We start from the raw sequence: 13,225 nt of genomic DNA, 5'->3' as shown, positions 1-13,225 counted from the left end.
AGGACAGTACGCGATTTTACGTGACAAATTGATGCAAAATTTAAACAATTTTCTCGTTCCTCCGCTTGGTAAAACAAGCTCTAATTTCGCCACTTCTGAATTAACAATTGACTAAGATCGACAACATTTTTCGTTCTCCCTGCACTCCATTTTATTTTAGTTTGCATCCCACTTCAATGCTTACGATCAACAACAACAACATGTCTCTATTTTTCTTCTTTGCACTCTATTTTCCTATATCTCGAACAAGATTCATGATGCAATTAACGAATTTGTTGCATTTGTCGTTAAATAACCGTATTTACGGAATAAACATTCTAAAAAATCAACGATTGAGAAATAATAATATTTGACCCACGGTTTCCTTGAGATTTTGTTTGTCTGAAACAAAGATCATTTGTCAATTTGAGCGGCAGGGCCGACGAGACCCTGAGGACTCTCTCATCTGCAGTATAGAATATTAATAGACTGCGGATTTTATGCATTTATGACAAAAATGGCGTATTTTAAAACACCGTTGCATTATTTTCAGCCTATTATACATATTAAGAAATTAAATAAATTTCTATTTCACTCCAGTCTGTTGCAGTTCAGGTAGAAAATGTTTATTTTGCATAACGATCCGCAGTTTAAATATTAATTGCTACAATCTTTGAACTATTTTAGCTGTGAAGTCGATCTCGACTGTTAAGAAATTCGGTCTCGCGAGGGAAGAGGCTCGCGCGGGATGCCGCGGTTCGTTAACAGGTCAATGGATTAATTAGCGACGAATCGGGGGCGGGACAGGCTCGATTGTATCTTCATTGTCGCGCCTTTATCACTGTACGGCCGTGAAAGAGACATCGCGCGCGCATACTCACGTGTCCTCGGTCCCGCGACGCGAACATACATATATAAACGATGCGTGCATGCCGCCGCGCGATGATTGAAAACAGTGTTGTCCCGATGGTGTCGGCATAGTTCAGCGTGTGTCTGTTGTCGACTCTTTTTCTCCTCTGATGATCGCGGATAGCACCGGCTGCACCGGAGCAACCGAAACCCGCAAACAGCTCGGAGAGAGACAGAGAGAAGAGACCCCGGCGTTTAGGTGCCAGTGCAGAAAATGAACGTCTCGCGCGTCGATCTTCTCGGGCCGCTCTGGAACGCCGGCAAGCTTTTCTATCTCGTGAACCCGTGCGAAACGATCTTCCAGTTTCCCCATCAGGTGCCCGACTATCATCGGCAGGTAATTAATTAATCCGCTACTTTCGCTGGTCCGCGCCGCAACCAAATTACACGTCGCGACGCCGCGCTGGAAACGTTCGGTCAAAGGTGCAGTCTTATCTGCGTGCTCCAGATACACGAATTCGAGCTTCTCTTTACGCGTTCAGATAGCCGACACTTCATTCTTCTAGATCTCGATCTCTCTCGATCCGCCGAATGCGAGTTTCATCGTTGTTTCTCTCTTTTACCGTTTCTGAAGTTTCACAATTTTTTGTGCTGCAACGGTGGGAGATCCATGGATGATTTTTGTGGGGGGTCATTCTGCAGACTGTCCTGAATACTATGGCATTTTTTAAATAATAGTGTTACGCACTTTTAATGCGCCGAATACGAGTTTGACGGTCGTTCTTCTCTGTTACCGTTTCGGAAGTTTCACAATTTTTTGTGCTGCAACGGTGGGAGATCCATGGATGATTTTTGTGGGGGGTCATTCTGCAGACTGTCCTGAATACTATGGTATTTTTTAAATAATAGTATTATGGACATTCAATGCGCCGAACGCGAGTTTGACAGTCGTTCTTCTCTGTTACCATTTCTGAGGTTTCAGAATTTTTTGTGCTGCAACGGTGCAAGATATGTAGATGATTTTTGTGGGGGGTGATCCTGTAGACTGTCCGGAATACTATGGTATTTTTTAAATAATAGTATTATGGACATTCAATGCGCCGAATACGAATTTGACAGTCGTTCTTCTCTGTTACCATTTCTGAAGTTTCACAATTTTTTGTGCTGCAACGGCGCAAGATATGTAGATGATTTTTGTGGGGGGTGATTCTGTAAACTGTCCTGAATACTATGGTATTTTTTATAATATTGTTATACTCGATTAGTGCGCCGAACGCGAGTGTGACAGTCGTTCTTTTCTTTTACCGTTTCTGAAGTTTTAGAATTCGTTGTGCTTCAGCGGTGGAAGACACGCGTATGATTTTTGTTGGGGTATGTTTCTGTAGACTGTCCTGAATACTATGGTTTTTTTTTATAGTGTTATGCACGTTTAACTGCACCTCTTTCTACGAAAAACATTAGCGATAAGTTGTTACAATTTTAGAATGCTATGTATATCGCAGGTTATCTAATCGCGAGGCAGAGTAAAACGAACGATGTGCATCGAAAGCCATTTTTTGCGAGGACAAATGTGCTCGCTCGATTACAACTTTAGTAGGACAGTGTTATCGAATTCGTTTATGTAATATTTTATGTGTACTCCGTTAAAGACATAATCGTCTTCGAATTGTGAATTAGCGTAATTGAAATCTAACTGTGCCATTACTTTTATCGGTATGTGTGCATGTGTGTCACAACACAATAGAAATTCTACATCGTTACTCTGTGCTCTAATCGAATGCATTGAACTATTGCCCCGGGGCAATGTTGCTCGTCCTATCGATGACAATTGCATTATCGTTTCCCGATTGTATTTTTCCTCGGATAGCGACACTTTGTCTTTCTGCATCCTTGGATCTGTTCGCCGGACTTCGCACTTGGGTTAAAGTTCGCTATTTAATTTATTTCATTTGTTTAGTGCCGTTTAGATTCAAAAATTCTATCAGTTAACACCGATAGCTAGACTGCGGATTTTGAGCAAATATTAGCTGAACAAATTAATTCCCTGTTCTCGCAATTATTATTTATAATTTTGTTTTGTATCCAGAATTTTGATTGGTACGTGTAACTGTACGTGTATGGAAAATCCGAAGACAAAGCCGAATTAATTTGTGCCTGTGTTATTGAAATCTTTAATTTTGCACAAACACTTGTCTCGCCTGTCCTCGCGGTTATAGTGATTTCTAATCAAAGAAACGATTTGTTTTCGCGATTACGCGTAGCAGTGTCGGCGAATGAAATCGTCGGTGCACACTTCGTTGCAGGTTGTTTACGATCGAATTAAGATAAACCGTCTGCGCAGGTATGGCTACCGTTCTTCATACTGATCGTGCTGGAGCAAGTGATACTGACCTCGAAGAAGAAGAAATTTCGTCTGAACGATCAGATGACGTCGTTGTCCCATTGGCTGTTTCACGAGAGTGGCCGGTAAGCATAGGTAAATGACCGGCGATGAACGTAGCTTTATATTGTTCAACTGTTATTGCTCCTCGACGCCTAAATCACATGCATAATTCATGAGCAGAGTCGTTGCGCTCTGTCGCGCCGACGCGTATGCAAACGCACGAAATGCTGCGGCGACAGACACGCGTTCGCAGAAACGCCGGTCTTTATGCGAATTCCTATTTTCTTAGGCAATTTAGAACGAGGGAAGAATTGATTTCCTCGTCACCAAAATGAAAAGTTCCACTTGAGCTTCCAGATAAAAAACAAAAGAAAAATGAAACTGAATTCCCTTAGTATTTTTGGCAACGTGTCTCGCCGATTTGCAATTGCTACGAGTGCCATAAACGCGTGAAGACCCCCTGTGCATGATTTATCAGTAGACTTGAACCAACTTACCAGAATAATTAAAGGAAGAAATCAATTTTTAATTCAGCGAAAATTGCTTAACATTTTTATTTTGTGTAAAGATTTGTGCAGTCCAGTCGTTAATATTGTAATATTTTTAATGAGATTTTCCAATTTTCCGAATTTTTTCCGTTTGTAAAATTGTCGTCTAAAAAATTGTTCCTTTGCCAATTGCTTTCGAACTACTGGAGGATATAGAATAATTGATGATACGCACGCATTCTTGCATTGGTAAACGCACCATTTTAATTTATAATAGAAGACTGATTGCATCGCGTTTAGCATTCGCAACTGGCTGAAATGGCTGGTGCTCCGTTTAATGAAGCGAAATCTATTTCTGCACAGTTGTTTTTCGCGTGTATTTTTAGCTGGTGCGTTGACCCGTGTTTTAATTATTGCTCGTCGAGAAGCAGTACAAGAATACGTACGAATCGGTTTCAACAAACAGTCGAGTCAATTTTGTTCCGTCAAAAAATTCTTATTCAAATGATAAATCACAATCTCCTTCGATTAGGCTACTTACCTTGTGGGAGGATACTTACCGTGTTAAACCTTGCAGAAATTAGGCTCCGAATATTTATATAATATTTATATAATTTTAGGGACAACTTCTGCTACTTGCAATCAAAATACCCATTTTGCACGAATAAAGCTAATAAATTAATTCGTGGCCCCATAATTAATTGACAGTAACAAATTCAAGCCATTCCAAATTGAAGGTACCTTCATTATTTATAAGGTGGAGTAAATGTGCAGAAAGTAATGGTGCTATTTTGTTTATAAATTATCCACAAATTAACGAAAAGGGCTACGAATTAATCGCTGTGAAAAGAGAGTTGCGTATAGGGAGCCAATTACTGTGGGTGTGCCAATCACTGTGCCTACATTAGTTATACTTCATTATGCTTTAAAAACAAGTATACATATATTAAAAAATATATAAAAAGGATTTTATGCATTTATGACAAGAATGAGTCGGTGTAATTGAACACTGCAAAAACATTGGAAGAATTTAATGATACTGTTATATTATTCTCAATCTATGAAACATATTAAGAAAGAAATTAAATTTTTATATCAGCTTAGTTTGTTACAATTCAGATAGAAGTTTTCTATTTTGCACAAATTATTCTCAATCTATCAAACATATTAAGAAAGAAATTAAATTTTTATATCAGCATAGTTTGTTGCAATTCGTATAGAAATTTTCTATTTTGCACAAATTATTCTCAATCTATCAAACATATTAAGAAAGAAATTAAATTTTTATATCAGCATAGTTTGTTGCAATTCGTATAGAAATTTTTTATCTTGCACAAATTATTCCCAATCTATTAAACATATTAAGAAATTAAATTTTTATTTCAGCATAGTTTGTTGCAATTCAGATAGAAGTTTTTTATTTTGCACAAATTATTCTCAATCTATGAAACATATTAAGAAAGAAATTAAATTTTTATATCAGCTTAGTTTGCTACAATTCAGATAGAAGTTTTCTATTTTGCACAAATTATTCTCAATCTATCAAACATATTAAGAAAGAAATTAAATTTTTATTTCAGCATAGTTTGTTGCAATTCAGATAGAAGTTTTTTATTTTGCACAAATTATTCTCAATCTATGAAACATATTAAGAAAGAAATTAAATTTTTATATCAGCTTAGTTTGCTACAATTCAGATAGAAGTTTTCTATTTTGCACAAATTATTCTCAATCTATGAAACATATTAAGAAAGAAATTAAATTTTTATACCAGCATAGTTTGTTGCAATTCGGATAGAAGTTTTTTATTTTGCACAAATTATTCTCAATCTATGAAACATATTAAGAAAGAAATTAAATTTTTATATCAGCTTAGTTTGTTACAATTCAGATAGAAGTTTTCTATTTTGCACAAATTATTCTCAATCTATCAAACATATTAAGAAAGAAATTAAATTTTTATTTCAGCATAGTTTGTTACAATTCAGATAGAAGTTTTTTATTTTGCACAAATTATTCTCAATCTATCAAACATATTAAGAAAGAAATTAAATTTTTATATCAGCATAGTTTGTTGCCATTCGGATAGAAGTTTTTTATTTTGCACAAATTATTCTCAATCTATGAAACATATTAAGAAAGAAATTAAATTTTTATATCAGCATAGTTTGTTACAATTCAGATAGAAATTTTTTATTTTGCATAAAGATCCGCAGTCTAATTATTGCATGACATGAGTACATAAATAAGTATACTGTTACTTATTTAAAAATAAGTATAATTAATGCAGGCACCGTAATTGGTACTCCCAGAGTAATTGGGTCCCTTACCCTACGTTGTTTCGGTGTGGTTTGCAGGATCTTGTTCCGTGGCGGAGAGTATTACGCGTACATAGTGATCCACGAGAGATATTGTTTATGGAGCTTGCCATGGGACTCGGCGTGGACCTGGTGCATCACCGCGGTCGGCGTGGATTTTTGTTACTATTGGGTTCACCGCAGTAACCACGGTTAAATTCCTATCATCAACCATGTGTGTGAAATAGTCGCGTAGCCATCTAGTCGACGAATTTATAGTGTTTCTCTTCTCGGCCGTTTTCCAGAGGTGCACTTTTTATGGAGTCACCATCAAGTACATCACAGCAGCGAGGAGTTCACTCTCGCGGTTGGTCTGCGGCAGTCCATTTTGCAACACTGGTGTAATTTCGTGAGTATCGCTCGTATTACGATACCTAACTATAGACACGTCGTCTTTACGTAATACATACATAGTATACCAGCTAGAATGATCCCAAGACTGCACACGGGATTATTCTGCGGGTGTTTACCACCGCAACAGCACATTGCGGGCGCGATCGATTTGCTATTGCGAACCCGCCTGCATAACTGCAAACTGCAATACTCTGCAATCCCCTTGACTGGCACTCGATCAGCTAATCTTTCTTTCCAGAGATATTAATCGGATTGTGTTCTCACTTGATGCCATTTTATTAGCAAGATTTAAACGTAATCTGCACTGCAACCATTTCGATTCGCTTCCTCGAGTTTACCATTTTTATTTTTGTTGATGAAAATGCCTGGATGGACTCCTTTATTTTAACTAAAAGCAATTGAGTAATATTTTTACTTGATTCAATTTTATTAACAAGATTTAAACGTAATCTGCGTTGCAGCAATTTGCTTCAGGATTTACATCTTCGAGTTTACCATTTTTATTTTTGTTAATGCAGACCAGAGGATTCACTCTTTATTTAAGAAAAAAAGTAATTTAATAATACCTTTACTTGATGTAATTTTATTAGGAAAATTTAAAATTAATCTGCCTTCTACCAATTTTCTTCAGGCTTCACGTACTCGAGTCTACCATTTTTAGTTTTGTTGATAAAAATGCGTGGATGGACCCCTTTATTTTAACTTAAAGCAATTGAGTAATATTTTTACTTGAATCAATTTTATTAAGAAGATTTAAACGTAATCTGCGTTGCAGCAATTTTCTTCAGGTTTTACGTCCTCGAGTTTACCATTTTTATTTTTGTTAATGCAGACCCCTGGAAAAAGTAATTGGACGAGATTTTTCCTTGGTTCAATTTTATAACAAAAATTTAGACATTCTTTGAATGTTTAGGAATAGTTTCTTTAGATTCCGTGCTCTCCATTATGCCATTTTTATTTTCATAACCTCTGTGTTCACTCTTTATTTGAAGAAAAATTGATTGGACAATATTTTCGCTTGGATCAATTTTATCATGAATAGACTGCGGATTTTATGCATTTATGACAAAAATTAGTAGGTGTAATTTTAAGTAGCAAAAATATTAGAAAACTTTGAACATACTATTATATTATTTTCAATCTGCTAAACATAATAAGAAAGAAAATAAGTTTCTGTTTGACTTCAGTTCGTTGCAATTCAGGTAAAAAATTTTTATTCTGCATAAACATCCGCAGTCCAATCGTGAAAGTTTAACCGTCCTTTAATGTTTAACAACTATTTCTTCAGCTCCTATGGTCTCAATCGTGCCATTTTTATTTTTATTAGTTGCCCCAGTCCTGTACATATTCTCTCTTTTGACATAAACATTTTTATTCGAATTTGACTGCGTTTAGACAGCGCAAATGTCGTAAACGTAAACGGAAAAACGATCAAAGGACGCTTTTCAAGGAAACGTGTGTCGGTACTTTTGCTCCTGATTGCATGTAAATAGTATTCATCAATGTAGTACTCATTAGAGCCGCATTTGAATTTTTCTCGTCAGTGTAATTACCGTTTCGCCGGTGCGTTTCACGAAAAAATAAAAAACAAAACGCGACTGGATCTCGTCGTGTGTAATTATGCTAGTTAGAAAATTGTCGTTGTCGGCGATTAACCATTGAAAGTACAATCGAGTCTCTTACGGATTCCTGATTATGCAGCTTGTTTGTTGCGTTACCGCACTGCGCAAGAAAACAAATTAAACTGTACTAGAACTACCGAGCAAAATGGCTGATCCTTAATTTTTTCCTTCCGCAATTGGCGAAATTATAAAAATGCATCGAACATGAATTTCTTTATCACTTATTACGATAAAAAATGGTGAATATTGTAAATAACATTGTGAATGCAGTCTTAATATTACATGGCAGCGTACATTATTTATTGTTCGGTGGTTCTAGCGTTGAACACATGATCTGTCAGATGCAGCACTATGCGCAAACGAGAATTATGGTTTGCAGATGTTCTACTTACCCCTCGCCCTGGTTCTACCACCGTCGCATTTCATCGTGCACAACCAATTCAACTTGATCTACCAATTATGGATTCATACGACAGTCATCGACGACCTCGGCCCGTTAGAATTAATATTCAACACCCCGAAACATCATCGTGTGCATCACGGTAAGCGATTACAGATGATTCTGCATTTCGATTCAATGTCACGTGTCTCGGACGCTGTGTCGCATCGTTGCATCGACGCGTTTGTCCCTGCAGTTGTTTACCTCAACGACAATCCCTTGCATTGTTTTATTGCAGCTCCGCATTTATATGCAAATCTAATGTTTCCCGAGTAGTTACACGATCTGTTATTCATATTAATTCGGAAGATTATTTGAGGAATGCAACCGGATGCATCGAGGCTCTAAACAGTATTTTTAATTTCTTTTCTGTTTTCTACCGTAGGGTAGTGCATGGGTTAAATGTTTTTTAATAATTTCTATTAATATATAGGGCAAGAGACCCAATTACTATATTCATTATACTTATTTTTAAAGCATAATGAATAATAAAAAAGAGATCTGTAACATATATTAACTGATTTTAATGAAACAAATGTAATTTCTCTCTTTTAATATTCATTATGCTTTAAAAATAGGTGTAATTAATATTGGCGCAGTAATTGGTACCCCCACAGAAATTGTGTTAATTGTAGATTTTTAATTATGATGATTTAATTTAGATGATTAATTGTAGAAATTGGGTTAATGGTTTCTAATAATTTTTTTGATCAATATCAATTTATCATTTTATATAATTGTATCATTTATATCAATATTAATTTATATTTTTTTTTTCATCAAATAATGGACTCAAATTAATTGAAATGCTACGAATATTGCAATTTTTCGTGCACACTAATTCTTAGCGAACACTGCACACATAACACAGCGAAAATAATTAATTGAAAAATAATGTTCTCCGACAAAACAGCCAATTTGTACATTCTCAAATAATTTGCGTTTCGCAAAGGGTAAGGAACCCAATTACTGTGTCTATATTAATTATACTTAATATAGGCGCGGATTATTGAATATTAAATATTATTATTAGAATATTACAAGGGAGATATTCAATTTTTTCTCTTAAAATCAGTTAATTATACAGGATATCCAAAAATTATTATATTTCTTTATAAGAAGTGATTCCTGGCATCATTTGAAGTAACTTTTTCCTTTGCGAAAATGTTCTCCGCGGCTTTGTTAACAAGTTATGAACGAAAAACGGTGACCAATCAGGGCGCGGATACAGCGGGCGGATTCTGACTCAACCAATGGCAACGCCGCGCTCAGCGGGACCTGTCGCCGAGGTCCTATAGCCGCACTCTGATTGGTCCGTATTTTTCGTTAATAACTCCTTAACGAAGCCGCGGAGAACATTTTCGCAAAGGAAAAAGTAACTGCAAATGATCTCAGGAATTACCCCTTCCAAGTACAACATTTTTTGGACACCCTGTATATGTTATACATCTCTTTTGTAACACCAGACTTACGGGACTAGTCAAAATTACGGATTCTAATATTGTCAATTTACGAATAATGAGATTGTAAAGATGCATCTACCAATTTAACAAATTGAAAAATATCGCTACAAATTTTGATAGATACATTCACGTTATTTTTATAAAGCAATGTAAAATAGTGCTCCGCAAACCTAGTTTTAATATTCATCATGCTTTTAAAAAGAAGTACGACTAATATAGGCACAGTAGGTGGTACCCCCACAGTAATTGGGTCCCTTGCCCTACTCATTGTTGCCATAAACGCATAAAGTCGAGAAATTGTTCAAAAGAAAAATGGCCGAATGGCTCCTGCATCTTGCAAGAGACGCGACTATCGTCGGTCCAGTCACGGCGCGACGGTAATTCGAAATACGAAAGACCTTAGCAAATAAATGAATCGATTGCGTACAACAAATGATGTAAGGCATAGTTGCAATTATATAATTCGGTGCTGGCGTGTAATAATTTATTCGGAACGACTTGCAGGCTGTAATTTGTACTGCCTGGACAAGAATTACGGTGGCGTTCTCATTATATGGGATAAGCTGTTCGGTACGTTCGTGGAGGAGAATAAAAAGGAGGATATAATTTACGGCTTGGTTGTCAGTCCTCAATCGTTTAATCCCCTGTATTTGCAGGTAAGCTGTGCACAGACCGCGGTATACACACGCGCGCACGCATAAATACAAGTGTTTAACCGTTGTTTCTCTTATTAAACTCGTGCATAATATGTCCATCGAGCCGCGCGCGCGTATCTGATCGAACGCACAATCATTCCGTTACATAAAGTGTGAATCACTTATATGCAAATTGCGGCGAGACCGCGGCGGGATATTCAATTGACATTAAACCGTTCACGTCGGACTCATGTTTGTAATGAGGATTCGCGTTTCGATTTCGAATAATTAGCTCGTACATCAAGTGCCGTCTCGTATCGTCGCGTTACAAAATAATTAGACGTGTTCCACCGGTCTTTTTTCCTCTTTCTTCTTCTTTTTTCTCTCTCTCTCTCTCTCGCGTTCGAAAATATCTGCACGATGATTCACTTTAATCGTATTCACGGTCGTGCTGTTTGTACCTCGATATTGAACATTCGCGACAATATAGTTATTAACATTATTGTCGCTTTGAGAAATACAGTAAAATCGTGACCTAAGCCCAATCTTCAAGTCCGTGTTGTGACGTAGATCGTGTATGATGGATGGCAAAAGTAGAGGCTTTAAAACGTGTCCAGATATATTGTTATACTATTTTTTTTTTTTAACTAAATTATCACAGTTCAAATATCGGAAATTTCTCGAAATATTTTTTGGATCCGCTGTAGATCTCTTCTCCTGGAAATTACAGTAAATGATTAATGTTGCACTTGTATGATCGAAAAAAAAAAAAAAAAATAAGAAAATGTTTTTTAACGGTTTATGGACCTTCAAATATTTTTGCAGATATTTTACAACGTGCAATTGCTGCGGAAAAGTTTACAAATGCAGACGCTAACTGACAAACTGGCTGTCATCTGGAAGGGGCCCAGTTGGTTCCCTGGTGGGCCTCGTTTGGGCCTCGACGAGCACAAAATCAACGTAAGGACATTTTATTCTAAATATTTGTACTGTTTCAAATTAATTTAAAAATATCCGAAGACAGACAGGAATTTATTTCATTCATTTTCGCGTCTCTCGCTGGTGATTATTAAAATATTCTATGCAATTGTTAATGGCTGAATGAGTCGAATTAAACGAAACGGATTAAATAAAGAAGATGGAGTGTTATCAAATAAATATGTAGAATTACTGATTCAATCGAAACTTTTTCGGATCGTTTATCGATAAGCTTATTAACCCATTCACTGCCAATTACGAGATATCTTGTAGTAAGCGTACACTCCCGTCCAAAAATCACCGGGCACTTATTACAATTTGAATGCAGACGATATTTTGTTATTAAAGCGGTTATTAATAGCGGAGCGAGTGAAGCGTTCGCATAACTGAAAAAGGTTCCAACACTATTAAACAATTGGCTAGAGGCGCTAATTCGAAAAAAAAACAGCTCGATGATGAACGACGAGTGAAATCCTCTTCTTGCTGTCGATCGTTAAAATGTTTTTATCGATCAAAATGTTTTGCGATGATTAATGGCGGACATGATCGCTCGATTATTCCGCGTACTATGAATTGCGCTGGAAAAAAAAGGCTGAAATATCACCGAATAAATGTTTCCGTCGATTCATTGGGTATGCACGGGTACACTTACGCGTTACAACGAACTCACGCGTAAGTACCGGTTATGCATGTATCACGAGAATGATCGAGTAAACCGGTTTGATTTTATGAAGCGGCTTTTCTATTAGGAGCACACTGACATTGCCGACCATAGACAATCTCGGCTTTTTAATGAGCGCTAAAACGTCTCTCTCTCTCTCTCTCTCTCTCTCTCTCTCTCTCTCATTCGTTTTTAATGGTCGCTTCTTGCTTCTTCTAGGTCACGTCTAGGATTCTGTACGACACGTCCGTGCCTGGCTGGCAAAATCTTTATGCAATCGTGCACTTCTGCATGGCTCTGTACCATCATATGCAGCTGTACGATGCCGAGGTAAACATTCCATTATTGTTCATTTCAATATTAACGAATCGCGTTCCCCGTTCATTCATAAGAAAAGTGACACAACTGAAAATATATTTACCAAAAAAAAACTATAATAATAAATATATAAATTGTGGTGTTCTTTATCACTAATGCACATGACAATTAACTCAGTATCTTTGGAACAACTTGTAAAATTTACTCTTCGCATTCAAAAAAGGATTCTTCGGAAAGATGCAATATTTTGGCAAAAATACGTTATGCTGTTCCACCTACAGCAATAAATTTGCATGAAAAAAAAATGGACGTATCTCCGCCCACGTATTTTCCGCCGTAGTAGATGTACCGTGCTAAATTTTGCATGATTAAAAATTGTCATTTCGCAGGACACAAAGTCCCTGTCCTCGGGACTGGTGATCGCGAACGATTTGTTCGCGTTGACAACGATCGGATTGTTGTTCGACAAGTCGAGGTACGCTGGCGTGATGGAACTGATCCGATGCATCGTTTATTTAAGTTATTCAACGGTATATAATTCAATAAATGTATACATGTATTATGCACACGTTGCATCCTGCTGCGTTTGGGTATTATGTTTCCTTAGCGAAATTAGATCGAGAAGAACTGTTAGAACGGAATAAAGTCGCTCGCGGCTTTACTGTGCCGATAAGAACAGTTGTATAATCCATATATATA

The 13,225-nt window shown here is 36.8% G+C and overlaps 1 protein-coding gene across 1 annotated transcript; it reads left to right on the top strand.

Annotated features, from left to right (window-relative positions):
• The first annotated feature begins 603 nt into the window (after positions 1-603).
• Positions 604-13,214, top strand: LOC143360244 (alkylglycerol monooxygenase). Its single transcript, XM_076798929.1, has 9 exons — positions 604-1,225; positions 3,170-3,294; positions 6,057-6,208; positions 6,302-6,405; positions 8,412-8,574; positions 10,439-10,590; positions 11,395-11,529; positions 12,428-12,538; positions 12,916-13,214. The coding sequence occupies exons 1-9, from the start codon at positions 1,103-1,105 to the stop codon at positions 13,168-13,170; spliced, it is 1,320 nt and encodes a 439-aa protein (XP_076655044.1). The 5' UTR covers positions 604-1,102; the 3' UTR covers positions 13,171-13,214.
• Positions 13,215-13,225: the final 11 nt, after the last annotated feature.

This window comes from Halictus rubicundus, chromosome 13 (genome assembly GCF_050948215.1).
Source record: "Halictus rubicundus isolate RS-2024b chromosome 13, iyHalRubi1_principal, whole genome shotgun sequence".
Classification (NCBI taxonomy): domain Eukaryota; kingdom Metazoa; phylum Arthropoda; class Insecta; order Hymenoptera; family Halictidae; genus Halictus; species Halictus rubicundus.
Note: the sequence above shows the minus strand (reverse complement) of the source record. Positions and strands in the feature narration are given on the sequence as shown.